The 19,695-nt window shown below is 43.2% G+C and overlaps 2 protein-coding genes across 2 annotated transcripts; both read left to right on the forward strand.

Annotated features, from left to right (window-relative positions):
* The first annotated feature begins 519 nt into the window (after window positions 1–519).
* syt12 (synaptotagmin XII) lies at window positions 520–11,867 on the forward strand. The gene is made up of 8 exons (XM_028987747.1): window positions 520–822; window positions 4,434–4,494; window positions 4,928–5,121; window positions 5,235–5,618; window positions 7,708–7,923; window positions 9,700–9,820; window positions 9,910–10,043; window positions 10,172–11,867. The coding sequence occupies exons 2-8, from the start codon at window positions 4,449–4,451 to the stop codon at window positions 10,343–10,345; spliced, it is 1,269 nt and encodes a 422-aa protein (XP_028843580.1). The 5' UTR covers window positions 520–822; window positions 4,434–4,448; the 3' UTR covers window positions 10,346–11,867.
* A 516-nt stretch (window positions 11,868–12,383) lies between these two features.
* cat (catalase) lies at window positions 12,384–18,178 on the forward strand. Its single transcript, XM_028986198.1, has 13 exons — window positions 12,384–12,553; window positions 13,099–13,270; window positions 13,576–13,686; window positions 14,491–14,621; window positions 14,748–14,852; window positions 14,930–15,055; window positions 15,194–15,385; window positions 15,506–15,658; window positions 15,986–16,124; window positions 16,562–16,692; window positions 17,014–17,121; window positions 17,194–17,277; window positions 17,372–18,178. Exons 1-13 carry the CDS (start codon window positions 12,488–12,490, stop codon window positions 17,432–17,434), a joined length of 1,581 nt encoding a protein of 526 aa, XP_028842031.1. The 5' UTR covers window positions 12,384–12,487; the 3' UTR covers window positions 17,435–18,178.
* The last annotated feature ends 1,517 nt before the right edge of the window (window positions 18,179–19,695 follow it).

Consider the following 19,695-nt stretch of genomic DNA (forward strand, 5'->3'; position numbering starts at 1 on the left):
CGGCTTTAAATGCGCCGCGGAGCTGCAAGTGTGTTAAATGAGGCTTTCCTGCAGTCACCTCTTATTGTTCCACAAGTAAAATATTTATCCTGGTGTTTTATTGGGTCATGTTTTCTTTTTGTATTTGTACAGAAATATCTGTTCATTTATTAAATGCATTTTCACTGTACAAAGTGAACTATATTCACAAATTCGATCCGATAAACAGCATTGCTATAATCTGGTGAAGACTTGACAGCTAACATCATCTGACTGCTCATGGTGAAGAAGACTGAGAAGGAGCTGGTGATGATGATGTGATGCAGAACATCTTCTACCAGGGTGAAAACGGGGGGAGGGCCGCTGTTGCCGGGTTTGCGTAGCAAAAGTAACTCAGTAGCCAATAAAAGCAGCTAAAAAAAAAAACCCCAGAAATGTACCGAGCATCGCAGGATCCCACTGGCCAATCAAAAGCCGCGCATGGACCTCGGTTTACAATATCTGGGCGTGGCTGTTTTTTATTAAAATGTCGCAACCATGATGCGAGGGTTAAACATCTGAGCCAGTATATTATAAGTGAATAAAAATCCTAGTCTGGAACGCATTGTTGTTTATGGAGCATCACGTGCTCGTGGAACGCCTGCGTGCGTGCGCGCGCACGTTGCGTAAGAAATCTCGGGGATTGCCCCTGTAGTGGAGCGCTGGAAGTTGCACTGCAGGGGTGGGAGCGCGACGCCCGGGTCGCCGCCGCCGCAGCAGCCGGTCGGATGGAGCGCGGAGCCTGAGACCGCTGGAGTTTCCGCCGCCGCTACCGCTGCGCCACCACACCGCTGCTGCGTTCAGGTAAGCGTCCTCCACCCGGCCTGAACTTCTGCTGTCTCTGCTCCGTGGAGAAGTGGGCTGCATCGCGGCGATGTTCTCCACTCTGAGGAGCAGGGTTCGTATTACCGTTTCATTTAAACGGCATACGGCTTGCTTGGGATTACATTTACTCCTTAAAATTAAGATTAATTAAGAGATTCACATTCTATGGACATAGAATCAAATGGATGATGCACTCCAATTCTGAGAAGAGAAGAAGGACGGAAAAATTGGACATGTGGCTCCTGGTCCTTGCTCTGACAGCCACCTGAGATTTCATGCATGTGGGCGGCTGTGACTCAGTGCCATGTCACCTGAATTAATGTCATTCACATCTTCTAAAAGACAAAGGAGGGCCGTAAAACTTCACTCTATGGAGAACATCACAGGCGTGCTGGAGGAATGTTTTCTAAATGTTCCAGGTACGTTATTGCACAATGGTAGAGCTAGAACTACTAAGATGTCAGATGCCTGGTGTAATGCATTATTGCACAATTTACCTAAACACACCACCCAAATTAACACTCGCCACAATGCTGGGTCACAATGGCAAGGAGAGCACAACAACCCTGGTCATTTGCAGTACAAAAGTTTGGACACACCTTCTCATTCTTTATTTTCATGACTGTTCACATTGGTAGATTCGCACTGAAGGCATCAAAACTATGAATGAACACATGTGGAGTTATGTACTTAACAAAAAGTGGAGACCTGGCCTCCACCTGAACCCAATCGAGATGGTTTGGGGTGAGCTGGACCGCAGAGTAAAGGCAAAGGAGCCAACTAGTGCTAAACACCTCTGGGAACTCCTTCAAGACTGTTGGACAAGCATTTCAGGTGACGAAAGAATGCCAAGAGTGTGCAAAGCAGTAATCAGAGCAAAGAAACTAGAATATAAAACATGTTTTCAGTTATTTCACCTTTTTTTGTTAAGTCCATAACTCCACATGTGTTCATTCATAGTTTTGATGCCTTCAGTGAGAATCTACCAACGTAAATGGTCATGAAGATAAAGGTTTAAAAACGCTGGTTTTAAAATTGTGGCTGGGTGTATACTCATGCTGTTCACACTTGCAGAACTGACCGTGCAGACGGGATCGACAGGGAGAGGGAAGTGCAGGAAGCACTGGGAATGTTAACGGGATTGATCTGACCCACTGGGACCATTTCACACGTCCATAGTAGAGAAGCTTTCTGCATCCTGGTTTGTTTCTGCACTAAAGACTGGATGACTCACCTATGTCTCTAGTTGTCTAGAATATTCCAGCGTAGCTGACTGCATCAGAACCACGTTACCACTCTGTCCCGGACACATTAGGACACATTACAGGAAACCTGGACATGTAGAACTACGTGGGGCTTCCTCTCCTTCCTCTGATCACACAGAAAGAAGGACATTGTTCTTGGGACCATGACTTCCATTTGCATTGTTATGTATCCAAGGGTCTACAGGGGGTTGCCCCGCCCCTCCTCGAAGAGACGGTGTGGTAGTGGAAAGTTGATTTATTTTCATTCCAGGATTTGCTGTCCATGCAGAGAGGAGCTGACAGTGCATCCTTACACACACACACACACACACACACACACACACACACTCTGGCGGCAGTGCAGTCTCATTATTATTGATCATTGGTGTTTTAGAATGGCCAACCGACAAAGAGCACCGGCAGCATGGCCGCTCACTCGCTGTCTGGTGTCTTATCATCATCTTTGGTCAGGGGCGGTGGTGGACGCATGTTAGATCCTGACATCTTCTCTTCCACCTGCATTCTCACCTCCTCTGTCCTCATTTCACTGCGATGGAAACTAGAACTAATGTGTGTACATATGTCTTATGGTTAGTTTTCAGATATAACGTCTTTCTCTGTGCTGCTTGTCATCAGTTTTATCTCCAGGGTCATCTCTAAAAGGTCATAGGTCAGGTTTCCTGATCAGGACTGTGGGTGTGGCAGGCTTTGGAAGGGTGGGCTTCTGTTGGAGTTTATTGTTGTTTATTATGTAACCTGTATAACCAGGGGTGGGGATCCAGATTGTGCTGGTACTATTTCAATGATAAAAACAAAGACCAGAATTATAACATTTTTATTGATATTTCTAATAGTTCTACACAAGAACCAAGGAGAAATATTCATATTTCACTTGATATTATTCCCACGTGATCAGTCAGAGACGTGGAACACCACACATTTTGGGTGAACTAGGGTGTTTTGTCTAAATAAATTACAAAATAAAACAAATTATTAATAAATGATCTGAACAGCTGATTGATGTTACATAATGGCAGTGCCCTCAATCTCCTTGTTCTGTGGTGTCGGCTTAGTGCCGGACCTCCTCAGCACCACCGTTATGGCTGATTGACATTGGCTGCTACTCTCATTTACTGTTGTCATGGTCACTAGTTGGAACCTTCACATAGAGCAGTAAGCAGTATGGTGTCAAAATGTTCCTCTTTCTCTCCCACACACACACACACGCACACACACACACACACACACACACACACACACACAGTGCCAGGGATCTGTAAGTTCCTGTGGAACGGCTGTTGTTTTTTGCTTTTTCCTTTGCCTGGCAGCACGGCAGCCAATCCTGACTCCCCACTGCCAAGATGCCATGTGGCACCATGTCACCATGCTCTGTCTCAAAAAGCTGGACTCAAGCTATGCTGTCACTGCTGTCACATGCTGTCACTGTTTACACATCATGGGAAATCGATTTGTTTATTTTAATGCAACCCAAACTGAAAGATATGATCAATTACATATCATCATATCTTTAATAAATGTTATTACAAATGGCACATGTTTCTAGAGTAAGACCAGAGAGCAGTCCTTTGCTATATGGATCTGATTACTGGAATTCATTCATCCAGCTCATCAGCTCTCGTTGATGAAAAGCTGAATTTCCTGACATCATCCACCCACCCACCCAGAAGAAGAACCTCCAGTCACCTCCTGGCCTGGGCTGAAACTCCCTCTGGAGTAGAGGCGTCATGCTCATCGCTGTGATGAGGGTCTGAGGGGAGATGCTGCTGCTGCTGGTTGGTTAAACGTGTCCCATAGGTCATAAACAAGAGAGTGGGGAGGGTGGTGGAAGAGCTGCCACTGCTAGCAGGGCGGAGCCATCTGCACTGCCATGTGCTTCACGCCACCTCCATCACTGCTGTTCCGTGTACCCGCCAAGCACCGCGGTAGAGATGCTGAGAGCTTCTAAACGGGGGACCAGGGAGTGAGCGAGGGGGGGTGGGGGGTGACTCATGACTCATTTTCAGACGACCCCCCCTCCTCCACTCCCTCTCTTCTGCTCCTGCTTTGGTGCAATGGAAACATTATGGGTTCCGAAATAGAACATTATGAAAGCTTTCTGCTCGCTTGAGTCACTGCATACTGGCACAATGCAACAAGCCGAACAACGTTAACCCCTTCACACCCATTACCATTCAATTAACGTGTTACTAAAGCAATGAATTAATACATAGACATAGAATCTGTTGCCTACGGGTAATAAGAGCTCCATTAATCATTGCTAAGGGAGACAGCGGCCGTGTAGATGCAGTATTTGCAGATGAGTTTCCACTATTTCTACTCTTGCAGGCCGGCGGTTGCACCATGGCCTCAGCCCAAGGCCGGGACATATCTGACTACCATCTAAGTGGTGAGTGGAAGTTGCCGGCTCCGCCCCACATGGCCCTCCGTGGCCCCTAAATGTCCTTCCAATTGGACGCTCTCAGCTGATTTACAGTCCGGGTCGATTGGAGACTCTGGGGCGACATCTACACGCTGTACTTTGGGGACGTTGGAGTAAATGGAATGGGGTGGGGATTGTTTTAATATCTGTGTGATTTATGCAGTGTTGGCCCATGGTTTTATGGGTCCCTACACTAATTTGATATTTGGGCCCTGCCCCCCAGCTAAAGCCCTGATGTGTATTGTGGTGTCATTTTTCATACCTTGACTAAACTGAAATCTTGCATGAAACAAACACTTGTTATTAACATACAACTGTACAGTGAAGTTCCCCACCAGTGCAGTTAAATAGATCTGCTCGTAATTCCAGAATGATTGTTATTGTCTGCACTGTGCTCCAGTGGTCCGAGACCCCCCTAGCTGGGAAGTGGGGATCTACGTAACCGGCTTCCTGGTGTTGCTGGGGGTGGTGGCTGTCAATCTGTGGAAGCTATGGAAGTCTGGCACCTTCCCTGCTCCGTCCCCATACCCCAACTTTGACTACCGCTACCTGCAGGAGAAATATGGCATGTCATATTCCGAAGTCAGGCAAAAGGTGAGTGAAATCATGATTTCACTCCAGATCTCAAATCTTCTTACTGCATGAAGAACGTGATTACTGGACAGTTGAGGAGGAGTGGTCTGTCTCTTTTTTTATTTATGACAAAGCGAGTTGCTGCATCCAACCACCGGAGGGCGTCAGCATCAGTATCAGTGAGCCGGAAGCCCAGCCTGCAGCTTGGGGACACTCCCGATGGCCTGCGGGACCTGGGCACTCTAGAACTCATGAGCCGTGAGCTGGATCCCGCCCAGCTCCATCGCTCTGTCTCCACCGACTCGCTCAGCTCCATCTCCTCCATAGCCCACAACTTTGGCCATGACTTCACCGTGGGCCAGCTGGAGGTGACACTGGACTATGACGGCCGACTCGGTGCACTTCATATCACTCTGCACCAGGGCAAAGACCTGCTGGAGAAGGAGGAGGAAAACTTCCCGGGCTGTTTCATCCGCATCACACTGCTGCCTGAGGAGCTCAGCGTGGGCGTCACTAAGGTAAGAGAGGCGAAGAAGAAGAACCTGGTTTCACTTTTATCTTCTATTCGTGCTTGTCTCCTCCATTTCTCAGGCTCCTTCTGATTTATTTTGGTCTCCCCCTCCCCTTTGTATTTTCTCCCTGTACCCCATGGTGCTGCTCTGCTCCATATTATCCCACACAGCAACACCAGGATGCTTTACTGCATTACACGCTGTGCACTAGTGGCACTGAGGACAATAAAACTACATGTGTTACATAGAGAGGGTGGCTGAGGGTAAATCAACATCCTCTCCACACTCCTCCAGTACCTCATCTTTCTGAATAACAAAGCAATCAAAACACTGATCAAAAAATTGATTTACCTAAAGCGCTTATTGCAGAATTCCCTTGTTTTCATTAAAAACAGCGACGACACCCAGTTCTTCTATCACCATATCAACATTATTTACACTTTCACTTTTTAATCTGCACTTTTTTTGTGGGTTTTACACTTTTATATTTAGATTTCACTACTGAGAACTGTATATTATTTTAAAGTGATATGTAATGCATTGTGACCTGTACATCATGATCACATCAGTAGTCACAGCAACTTTGATTGACAGGTGGGGTTTTTCTACTTCTTTTTTTGCAGTATGTATTTGGTTGCTGTCACTGCTTTACTCTTCAGCTTATTATTTATGGGTGGTAGTAGCCTGGTGGGTAACACACTTGCCTATGAACCAGAAGACCCAGGTTCAAATCCCACTTACTACCATTGTGTCCCTGAGCAAGACACTTAACCCTAAGTGTCTCCAGGGGGGGGGACTGTCCCTGTAACTACTGATTGTAAGTCACTCTGGATAAGGCCATCTGATAAATGCTGTAAATGTAAATGTATTTATGGGCGACTTGTAATTTTTAGGTTCTTTACGGATTCAAATTTTGTCATAGTGAAGTAGTAGCTTCCAATATTCAGCCAATAAAATTCCACAATGGAACCTCCCCAAATCTAATTAGTAATTGCAGTGCATTGATTTTAGTGCTTCATCATGTCTTTGTAGACTGGAATGTTTGACGATTGCAATTTACCCTCTTGGCTTAAATATAGCTAATGGTCCGCAAAGAAGGATGTCCATAAATTTCCTAGAAATTTACAGATTTAACTTGATCTGAGACTAAATCACCATCTGTAGTCCAAACTGATGTCTGGGGTAGTCTAACTGATCTCTTTTTTTTGAATGTCCATTGCAAACAAAAAGCAGAACAGAGAATCATCTACACACCAAACACAGTCAAGCAAAGGTCTGGCGACCTGTGCATGGAGTACACAACCACAACTGTATACAACCAGAACGACAGGAGAACCATGCAAAAGTTTAGGCATCCCTGAGCATTTTAGTTCTCAATAACCTTTTTTCCAAAATAACTTTGTTATCATTAGGAAAGGCCAGGTGACTTCCCAAACTTGTCCCATCAACCCAACTAAACAAAAAATAATATTCCTCCCGTCATAATGTTTTAAGAAATGGCAGAAAGAGTCAAACTTTTCTAATAGTCAGAATTTGTTGTTCGATTGCTTTATGGTAGAGTCAACAGAAGAAAACTATAAAATTCAGCAGATTGATGATGTTAAGAACATGTTCACAAGGTATGTTTGCTCATGATATTTGAATAGACATCAGCAAATTCTGGAAGCAAACATCATCTGTAAAAAATGTTAATGATAATGATCTGCAAACATGCATTATAATACACAATGGAGAACCTCAAAGAAAAGCTAGCTCAGAAAGTAGGCATTATGTCTTTATTATTATAAAATGTATGCCTTTTGATGATTTTAAGGATATACAAAAATGTATACTGTGTAAGCCAATATGAATGTATATATCCTTATTTTCCCAGACTACTCCTCCAAATGTAGTGTGTGAAATTGCCCTAGTGTCACATGGTTTACAGTAATGTGTGGAGGATCACCTGTATGGTGGTGTCCACTGATCTCTAATTTACACACAGGGGGAACACAAACACTGTATGACCACTATATCCATTAGATGTATAAGAATATTCTGATGAGTGGGATATTCTATAATGCATAAGCGCTTGTTCTCTTTTCCTGCTCCTCAGGTCCAGAGGAACGCATTCACCGTCATGTTTGATGAGCGTTTCTCCGTAGCGCTGGACAGCGGCGTGCTGGAGGACTACAGCCTGCGCTTTGCTGCGTTTGGCATCGATGCTGATGAGAGAAACATCAGTGCAGGCGTGGCTGAGCTGAAACTTTCTGACCTCGATCTTTCCGTCCGGCCGTTCAACGCCTGGCTCTATCTGCAGGACGTTAACAAGGTACAGAAACTATTCTGACTGTCCTTCGTTATTTATTATTTTCGTGAGTTTTGTCATTTTTATTCATTTACAGCAATCACTCACAACGCTGGGTATCATTTGGTTTGAAAAGAATATCTTGAATGTTAGTTTATGGGTAATAAACGATAACCTCTTCCCCCTCCCCTCAGGTTCAAATCACTACAGCACTCTAGAAAATGAGTTGAAATCTGACCAGTCATTGCAGTGCATTGATGCCTTAGATACTTGACAGTTGTGATTTACTGTCTTGGTTGTTGGGATGTTTTGTTTTTTAAATCCCTGGCAGTGCATATCCTTACTCCACATATTTCATACCAGAATTCATTTGTAAATATAGAGTATAAGGTGTTCTTAATTGCAAGTGTGATGGAACATGTGAATCATATGCCTGTACTCTGAAAAGCATACAAACAAAAATAAGATTCAAATATGACAGATGCAAATACAAATGTACCAAAATTAGAATATGGTGAGTGGCACAGAATTAATAATCAGTAATTAATCAGGAACATGTGGCAGGGAGAGAGCAAATTAAAATGTTATTTGTCATATACAGTCATACATGATATGATATGCAGTGAAATGCTTGTGCGACTGCTGTTGACCTCAATATTGCAAATATTCAAGTGTCAGAAATATGCAAATTTTGAAAATATGGACAAATATTACAATTGTATGTTTTTAAACACAACTATATGTAATAGTAGGGTGAAGGTGTGCAAATGTGTTAAGTGAAGTGCAAATGACTGGGGGGATAGAGTCCAGAAGTTGTTCTGGAGTGTACTGGAGTGTATTAGTGTTCTGTCCTATATAGTGGTGTTGTTGTTGTTGAGAGCTCGTATATCCTGCGGGAAGAGGCTCCTCCTCATTCTCTCTGTGTTGGACTTCAAGGAACGGAAGCACTTCCCTGATCGCAGCAGAGAGATCAGTCCATTGTTGGGGTGGCTGAGGTCCTTCGGTATCTTTCTGGCCCTGGTCCAGCACCACTTGCTGTAGGTTGATTGAACGTTAGGGAGCTTGGCACAGTTCCTGCATGGTGCTGTTCCCAAACCAGGTTGCGATATATATATTTATATGTGAATATATGAAAATGAATAATGTCCCAATCTGGTGCTCTAGTCTGGCAGGGATGCAGGAAACTGCTACCCCTTGGTCAAGCTTCACAAGTCTTACGCATTGGTTGATGAGAACGATCCAGATCTCTGGTAGATGAATGGCCCATGGAGCTCCCGTGAATTATATATGTTTCCTAATGACACAAATGTAGACACAACTCTCACGAATACCACACTCCAGTCAGTGGGGAAACACGAGACACGGGGGGGACACCTTGGGATGCTTGTTGGAGAACAGCTCTGTAGATCTCTGTATCACACAGGCTTAAATAAGGGGCCGATAGACACAACAGGCCGCTCCTGTCACTCGTTGAACTGCTAGGATCAATATCCAATCAAAGGACCCTAGGGAGGGAATGTGAGAAGGAACCCACATCGTGGAAGTCAGAGAAGATTACTGCCAAGTGCACACTACATGTTTGGGACTTATCAGGGAGTTGGCTGCCATGCACAAAACAGGCAAACAGACACAGACATACTCAGGGGCTTGTCATGAGGGTGGAGCCAGTGTGGACATGCCACTTTGGTGGAATGTCCACACTGGACTGGAGAGGACAATCCTCTCACTGTGTACCACTGCACCAAATTGTACTGCATATGTCAGTTTGATCTTAAAAAGTTAATTTTCTCCCGTCTACAGACTGTGGATGCAGTAGGGGAGATCCTGCTCTCTCTCAGCTACCTGCCCACCGCTGAACGCCTCACTGTGGTCGTGGCCAAAGCCAAGAATCTGGTGTGGACCAATGGAAAAACCACAGCAGGTAAAGAAGCACTCTTACATTGTTCATTTATCACAAATGCATTACAACTTGAGCAGAAGATTGATCTCTTATACATGTTCCACAAACAGACCCTTTTGTCAAAGTGTATCTCCTACAAGATGGCAGGAAGATCAGCAAGAAGAAGACCTCAGTGAAGAGGGACGACACAAACCCAATATTCAATGAAGCCATGATTTTTTCTGTTCCAGCCATTGTGCTGCAGGTATGTGAACGTGAAGGGCTCAGTTGTGCTCTCTCTTTTGCCGAATGAAGCATTTTCAGGATTTGCTTTGCTGTAGTACAGTTACAGAGTGTGTGTATGTATGTAAACAATTCCATGTCTCTATGTAGGACCTCTCGTTGAGGGTCACCGTGGCAGAATACACTGATGACGGCCGGGGCGAGAATGTGGGTCATGTGATCATTGGTCCCGAAGCAAGTGGCATGGGCATCACCCACTGGAACCAGATGCTGGCCACCTTGAGGAAACCTGTGTCCATGTGGCACCCCATCAGGAGGACCTAACCCCACCCACACTGACACCGCCAAGTCCCCCACCTGCCTGCATGGTGCCTACTGAGCTTGTGGCGTCGAGATTAAACACTACTAACATGAAGGCTTTTCTTTCTTCAGGAGATTCATTCTTTAAAACAGTTTTTAATGCACAAGCCAACCATTAGACTTCAGGGTTCAGGGTCATCTGACATAATTGCATATTCTTGATGAAAGGACAGTGTGGGATGTTGGGTAGGTCTCATTTTTCAAATCCAGGTTCTGTAAATCCAGGTTTAATTCAATTGTAATTTATACTTATTCTTACAGGGTGGCCAAATTTGCTTTTGAAGCGGGTATAAAAGTGACAGTAATTTAACACTGCAATTTATTATTTATACTTTACAAAAAATTATCTGTAGTAACTGCTAAATCCAGTTTATGTAATGGCCATTATAGTGTTTATATATTTCACAACATATCGTGTAGTATTATTATCATTATTTTGTAGTAATCGAAGCAGTCACTTAACTTTTACTAGAAAGTATAAGACTACAGTGGCTGCACAGTGACACGGTGGTGATTATGAGCATTATGAGTTGTAACCTGGCCTGATGAGTGTGGAGTCCCCACCCTGTACCCAGAGTCCCAAGATTCCTTCCTTAGGAATAAGCAGTAATGGATAGAGAGAGTGTAAGACTATGAATACCAAATATGTTATTATAAATATATACTAATGTATGCATATGGATGTTTGTGTTAATATATATATTAACATTTTCATGTATGTAGCTATAATATCTGTCAAATGTAGCAAATATTTATTGCTTTTGTTGGTATACTTAGGCGGAAAGCAATAGACTACCACTTTTCTACTTTTTCTTTCCGGTTTTAATTCATTCCTTTAGTGGGACAGACATCCAGAATTCTATATGTGACAAACATGATAACTTGATATGAGGCATTAACTGATTACCTCTAAAATGCAGTTCTTTATTGGATAAATATGTAAATATAAATTTTTATGTAAGAAACAGTACATAATAGTTAGGCAATAATCATTTCATTATGCTAGAGAGTGTGAACATGTGAAAATATAGCATTTACAAATTGCTTGCTTTTTTCAAGTTATGTGCTGCATAAGGAATTTAGCAAATAAATAAATGAACAAATAAATAAAATAGATAGATACATAAATAAATATATGAAAAAGTGAATTAACTAGCTTCTTGCCAAATTGGCAAAGGGCTAATACAACTAACACAAAACTAACCAAATTGCCATAACCACTTTCTTACGGGGAGGTCAGACGACTGGTGACTTTCTCACACTATTTTATTTCATAGTGGCCACCCACCACTTTACAGCACTGGATTTGCTATATTTTATACAGTGCCAAATTCATTAACACTAATGAAGCAATATTTCCACTGACCATGTGCTCTTGTTTTGTGCTGTTTTAAATTGCATGAAGATGTTCAGGCCTTGTATGCCGCCAGAACATGAAGTATTGTGTTACGACTGTTTAATTAAATAAACCATCTTTGAAAATCCATCAATTACTTCTGTCCCCATTTGCTGTCTTGCAAGAAAAACATTTACTCTGATCTTTGGTGACATATACCTTGTATAAACTGAAGTACATGGCTGCTTTCTGGCATTGTTTGAAAACATAATGCATTTTAAAAATCATTTATGCTCAGATTTTTTGAATGAATGAGAAAATAAGATGTCATTTATCCTTCCTGAGAGCTCGCCTCAGCTTTTTTGCCATTAAATTAATTTATTTGGTAAAAATAAATGTAATGAACACAACGTGACTGATAAAGTCCGATTAGTCTTTAATCGGTTGGTTGAATTAGGACATCATACGAACCCTCGACACACACATTAAACTGCTGTACCGTCGTCTCTTCAAGTTAATACGACTGGACTTTCTCGCTCAAATGTTTGAACCAATTAGAAGCTGTATTTGTACCACGTGAGTAAATGCGGAAGTAAAAAGTGGGCGGTCTGTCTTGTCCAGAGATTCTGTGGTCAGATCACGACCACGCAGCCAATGGAGAGAGGGGAGGAGGAGGAGGAGGAAGAAGAAGAGGAGGTACTGAACTCTGACATATAACCAGCAAGGCGCCGATTATCTATCGCTGAATTTCACCAAATCCGTGCTGCAGGATGGCTGAAAACAGGGACAAGGCGACTGACCAGATGAAACTGTGGAAGGAGAGTCGAGGATCTCAGGTCCGCAGCGCGGTTTTGTCGCCATGTGCGGTGGCGCAGATGCTAGTAGTTGTAAACAAGAGGGCAGAAAACGGGCAAAGAAGCGTGCTTTTCGCGGCGCAGTGACAACGTATAAAGTCGATATTCGAACCGAGACAGGGGTCTACCGCTGGCTAAACTTACCGACTAAATAAACCGCCGAAGCCCTGTGCATTTTGCGTCACATGTCGGTGACCTGTCTTTATTTTCCTTTATTTTATTTTTAGTCCCTTTATATTGCATCCGTTAGCTTAGCTAGTTAGCATACTAAAACTGATAAATTTTTAGTAAATATAATATATCTAACTGCATTATCTCTGCAATTGGTTGTTTATCAGCTTGTTTGTGAACTTTATCCTTTAGCTGCAAGAGAGGGGTAAAAGGTCAACTGGCATAAGTTGGCTCTCATTGTTTGCCTACGTTATCATGCCCCGTAGCTGTTATCATGAATGAGATATTTTACATAACATCACAAAGCAGCAGAATTGTTGCGAGATTGTGACCCTCTGTGCTGGTTTGATGGCCAGAAACCAGATGCCCTGACCACCGGAGCTGGGATCCCGGTTGGGGACAAGCTGAATGAACAGACCGCGGGTCCCCGTGGACCCCTGTTGGTCCAGGATGTGGTCTTTACCGACGAGATGGCACATTTCGACCGTGAGCGTATCCCAGAGCGGGTGGTGCACGCCAAGGGGGCAGGTAAACGTCACCTGCTGCTGGAATAAAGCTTTCTCATGCTCTTCCAGGGTGGATTTCATTGGCTTAGTCTTTGATTTGGTCATGCGCTGCTTAATAAAGGTAACAATAAGATGCTTGTTGTAGAGGACACTGAATACACTGGGCAAACAACACATTTATTGCTTACAAATTTTTTCATGTTACGGATTTAGCTCGCAATATGCCGACATTAACATGTAAAACACAGTAACATGTATGTTTTTTATGAATAGTTACGGATCATGTGAGGAGTCCAATGATATTCAGTCAGCTCCTTCCTTCCTCAGGTGCTTTTGGCTATTTTGAGGTGACTCATGACATCACACGCTACTGCAAGGCCAAGGTGTTTGAGCATGTGGGCAAGACCACGCCCATAGCTATCCGCTTCTCCACTGTGGGTGAGCCTCTTCACTTCTCCATTTCAATCCTGTGAAACACGCTGCTGACTTGCTATAAAGTAAAAAAAATGCAGCCCTTTATAATGAACCTGGTGATAATAAGTTGAATTTTGAAAAGCAGGTACAGTGGTAAAAACAAGCGTTTTCCAACTCCGCTGGTTAACAGAATGGTGCAAAATGCTGGTGCAGGATCCCATATCACCCATACTGGCTTCTTCACACTGGTTTCTTCCCAGTACGTTTTAGAATAGATGATAAGATTTTACTGTATGTTTTTCAATCCATGAAGAACCTAACTCCTCTATACCCGAGTGATCTTTTAACAAGGCACGCCCCCATTAGATCGCTTAGATCTGCCAAACAACTGCTTCTCAGGGTTATATATATATTTTTAATACTTCTTGTAAAGTACTTAGGTCAACCTGTCTTTTTTGCTCTATAAATAATTCGACTTAACTCAAAGTGGCAGGTGACACCTGCACTGGTGGCATCGGCATTAAAAGAAATGCAGGTTAATGCAGTCATAATGGGAGCCACGACCAGTGAACTGTCCAGACGGACGTTGTGTAAGAGTCCTTCGAACCCACGCCATGTCTGCGTGCCCTGCAGTTGCACTGTGGTTTATTGCCCTCTCAGGCACCTTCCCAAAACCCTTCTATACGCTGATATTGTGCCAACACATGTTGATAATGTTTTTTTTTTTTTTATTCAGGTTGTTTAATGATTATCCATAATTATCCTGTAGATACCTCCTCAGCAGGCAGAGCTGCTGAAGGGGAATGTAATGTGCTCTGTGTGCCGCAGCTGGAGAGTCTGGATCAGCCGACACTGTGAGAGACCCCCGGGGCTTTGCTGTGAAGTTTTACACAGAGGAGGGCAACTGGGACCTGACTGGCAATAATACCCCCATCTTCTTCATTAGGGATGCTCTTCTGGTCAGTACAGAACCATAAACTGGTTCTCATGTGCTTCCTTGGTAGTGTAGTAATCCACGATTGTCCTTCAGGAACACAACCACTGGCCTAAAGTTCTGCATTCATGTCCAATTTGTGTGTCTGCAGTTCCCTTCCTTCATCCACTCTCAGAAGCGTAACCCAAAAACCCACCTGAAAGACCCAGACATGGTGTGGGACTTCTGGAGCCTTCGTCCTGAGTCACTCCACCAGGTAGATGTTTGGTGACGTGAATGACCAAGAACAAATGAATGCTTGTTGTTAATTACATATATTTTACTGTTCTAAAGGTTTCCTTCCTGTTCAGTGACCGTGGGCTTCCTGACGGCTACCGCCACATGAATGGATATGGATCCCACACATTCAAACTCATCAATGCTGAGGGCAACCCAGTCTACTGCAAGTTCCACTACAAGGTAGGGATGAACAAAGAGAAAATCCCACATTGGAAATAATTTCAAAACTTCTCCAAGTGGAAAGTCAGGATGCATTGTGGGTGCAGTGTGCCAGCAGGGTTTGCCTCAGGGTTCATTGCTGCCACTTTCTTTTTTCAGACTGACCAAGGCATCAAGAACCTGAAACCAGAAGATGCAGACCGCATGGCTGCCACTGATCCAGACTATTCCATCAGAGACCTCTACAATGCTATTGCTTACAACAATTTCCCATCCTGGACCTTCTACATCCAGGTCATGACCTTTGAACAGGCTGAGAAGTTCCCATGGAATCCATTTGACTTGACTAAGGTAAACCGAAGCAAAATATGAATGTTTGTGGCTCTGCATCCACTAGGTGGTAGTGTAGTGCACTGTTGGCAAACAGTCAGTGCCATAGAAATCCAGTCTGTTCTTCTCTTTCTTCTGCAGGTGTGGTCCCATAAGGATTACCCTCTCATTCCTGTGGGAAAGTTGGTTCTCAACAGGAACCCTGTCAACTACTTTGCAGAGGTGGAGCAGCTGGCCTTTGACCCCAGCAACATGCCACCAGGCATTGAGCCCAGCCCTGATAAGATGCTGCAGGTCAGACATTTTTACATCTAAAAAAATTGTTAGATTGCTTCTAAACGTGTGGCCACACAAACAAGTTTCAGCACCAGTCATTAACTGTTCCTTATAAAATTATGTTCACTTGCTAGTTAAGATGGTGCGAGAAATTTAGGACTCCACCCAGTTTTAGGTGTAATGCACGAGCTGTATGGTTTGCAAACGTACATGTAGTTTGATGACCATATTTCAAAAACATTTTTATTAAATATCACACATGATTATGATGTTGAAAACTGCAAAAGATTTGTGCTGGTATAAGCAATATTTGTAGCAATAGCTTGGATCTGTATGCCTCCACAGGGTAGGCTGTTTTCATACCCAGATACACACAGGCACCGCCTGGGCGCAAATTACCTCCAGCTGCCAGTCAACTGTCCCTTCCGAGCCCGGGTGGCCAACTATCAGCGAGATGGACCCATGTGCATGTTCGACAACCAGGGTTAGTGCTCAAGCTCTGAAGCAGACAAAAACATCCCATGACCCACAGTGGATATGAAATGTACAAAAGTAGACAGAAATCAAGATGACCACTGGCAAGCATTTTTCTGGCTTCACTGTGTCACTGATTAATTAATACAAGGATGTCTGAAATTCAATGCAAAGGCTGAATCTAGTCCATAAGGATATTAGTTCATTCTTTAAAGGAAGGATTTGGTGATATCATTGTGTGTACTGATTACAACGGCAAGCTTTTGTTCATGTAGGATCATGGTTTAAGTGAGTCACTTTGGCCGTTCCACAGACAGTCTGGGCTGGGCAGTTCACCCCGGGATTTTATATGTAGATTAGACACAGACCCTCAGATGCAGAGTGTAGTTCTGGATTTTGGGAAACTGTGGACAGCCGTAGTTCAGTCCTCTTGTTTCGTCTGTGCAGGAGGAGCACCGAATTATTACCCCAACAGCTTCAGTGCTCCTGACACCCAGCCACGTTTCATTGAGTCCAAGTTTCAAGTGTCTCCGGATGTGGCCCGCTACAATAGCTCAGATGATGACAACGTCACTCAGGTACTTTGTCCTTTCAGGGTGTGTGAATGAGGTCCTTCACAACACAGGACAAATTTGGAAGGAAAAGCGTAACTGGGGCAGTGGTTGCCTAGCAGGTAAGGACGCGGACCTGCAATCGGAAGGTTGCCTGTTCGTATCCCAAACCGCCAAGGTGCCACTGAGCACAATCTGCTCCCCGTGCACCTGGCATGGCTGCCCACTGCTCACCAAGGGTGATGGTTAAATGGAGAGGACACATTTTGTTGTCACCATGTGCTGCAGTGTTTCACAATGTCAGTCACTTCACTTTCACTTCAAAATTGTTATGTTGCCGCCCTGTAGGTCCGTACCTTCTACACACAAGTGCTGAATGAGGAGGAGCGCCAGCGGCTTTGTGAGAACATGGCAGGACATCTGAAAGGGGCTCAGCTGTTCATCCAAAAGCGCTCGGTGGGCCTTCACCCCCTCTCTTGCTTTACAGCTGCATGACTGTTTGCTCACTCCCTTTTCTTCACGTTTCAGGTTCAGAACCTTTTGGCCGTCCACCCTGACTATGGCAACCGGGTTCAGGCACTGCTTGATAAGTACAATGCCGAGGGAAAGAAGGCACGTGCTTTCGTTCAGAACTGGTTGTCATCTCCATTGTTTTTCAGACATGTTCCTACGTTGAAATGACTTTTTCTGTTGTCTCTTTTCCCAGAATACAGTGCACGTGTACAATCAAGGTGGACCTTCTGCCCTGGCGGCCTCCTCGAAGATGTGAAGCAGCCGCTTGGCCACCGGAGGGCACCTTTTCCACTTGAATGCATTCACTGTTGCCGTCCTCAGTTCAGATTCCTAACACACATAAATCAATAGCCGCTGTAATGATGAGACATTTAAGATCATCTTCTTTATCACCAAAAGTGATTCTTAAGAGATATGATTGCAGAGCACTCACAATGCTGTTCGTATTTTTTCTTGCAGCAAAATAGTGGCCAAATCTGAATCACATGAAATTTTTAAACATTTCACAGAATTAAATGACTAATTATCATGCAGGCTAAGCCACAAATGTTCATTCTGTGCAAGCAAAACTTTCATGCCTTCCATTCAATTCTTATCAATTTACTTTAATATTCTAAATAACGTTATGTGAGGCTCCTTTCTGTCTGTAGTCCTAATAACTACAGTCAGTTCTTCAGGCAGAATTGCTTCATGTTGAAAATGAGAAATACTACTTGTTTCATTAACATTTCTTAATTTTAAGCTAAGAAACCCGTTGAATGTTGCCTTGAACTTCTGGCACCGCCCATACTTCCTGACTGACTGCGGGTTTCTATTTACATGCTAGCTCCCCCCTGCAGGTCTGTACATGGTTGCCCTTGGTTACTCATGACCCCTGCACAAAGATTTGTCTGAAATATTTCTGATGATTGTTAACAATACGAGAGAAATCTGTCCAGACGGAACTGCCTTTTTCTCTTGCATTTTGTAATTTTGGTCATTAAGTAAAATCTCAGTACTATGTTGTCTCTATTTTTTCTTGTGCTGTAATATTAGAAATAAGCTATGGTTTTGCTCAAGAAACACAGACATGAAAATGTCTACAGCAGAGGCGCACACATTAGTCAAACCGTTACCAGTCCCTTACAAAAAAACGTAATGTGCAGCATTTCTTGATCTTTTTAGACATGTTCATAGATGCTTAGTGAATGCGACTCATTTTTCACAAATCCTGAGAAATGTAGTACAGGGAATGATGCTTCCACCACCTTTATGTTCCTAGGGTTTAAGTGTTCCTAGGGTTTGCCACACATTTGTCAAACTCAAGAAAGCAGGGTAAGTCAAGCCTGTTTCTGAAAGAGAGGTCACTTTTACTAAGAGTTAGTTACTCTGTGACATTTCAGTCACACAAAGAACAATGTTACAAGAATGGCATGTCCTTTTTGGAGGATCCCATAGATGAGGAGGCTGTATTAATTCGAAGAGAATTACATTTACGCCGGGCAAGGAATTTGAGACCCAGAGTGTATTTCTTGTCTTTTTCCCATACATTTTGGTTTGAGCGTTACTGTTTTTCATTGCAATCAATTACATATGTCCATAATCTAATCAGTCCTTAGATCACTAACATCACCCATCGTGGCCGTACTCTTACATCCGAGCAGATACTATCTGCAGCTTTACGTTTCTTTGCTAATGGAAGCTTTCCATACAATATTGGGGATGCGGAGCATATTAGTAAGGCCACTGTATGCAGAGCTGTACGGAAAGTGTATATATGTTCAGTTAATAACATTTTGCTGCGACCTCTGAAAGTAACCTAATATTTAAAATTACCTTCAGGATTTCCCAATGTGGTGGGATGCATTGATGGCACACATATACCTGTCTTTGCACCAACTGAAAATGAGGCAGACTATGTTAATAGAAAGTCAATCCACAGTATTATTGTGCAGGTACACTGAGTTACATGCAGTTTACAATGGTGAAATACCACATAGCAAAAATATATCTCATATCTTATTCTTTCCACAGTTAAAATCATATGTGATGCTGGACACATATTATCACCAATGTGGCCCGGACAAGTGGCCCGGTCCGAGACCAAACTTTTATATAATCCACTAATCATAATACACACCTTACCTGTAGCTTGTGTTTCAGGATCTTTATTTCCATATCTGACTTTAGGATCTGTCGATCCAAGTATATCATTTCTTTATTGTTTTTTTCTATTTGTTTAAGCAGATGCAGTCCAAATAACTCTTTTACTGGTAACTGAAAATACAGTAGTTTAGGGTTACATTGTGTTGTACATGACTTCCATTGAATTAAACTCTGGTATTTACTGTACATCACTGAACTGTGCTCATCTGTGCAGAAGAACCTGATGAACCCTCCTCCTCCTCTCCCTGTTCTTGATGGGGAAAGACAAGAATATACGTTTATACTTGGATATACTTACATTCTATAGGTTAATGGACACTAAATTGTGAAGATGTGATTGTAAAGAATGTTTGATGTCTACAGACATAACAT

Source organism: Denticeps clupeoides, chromosome 7, assembly GCF_900700375.1.
Source record: "Denticeps clupeoides chromosome 7, fDenClu1.1, whole genome shotgun sequence".
NCBI classification, from domain to species: domain Eukaryota; kingdom Metazoa; phylum Chordata; class Actinopteri; order Clupeiformes; family Denticipitidae; genus Denticeps; species Denticeps clupeoides.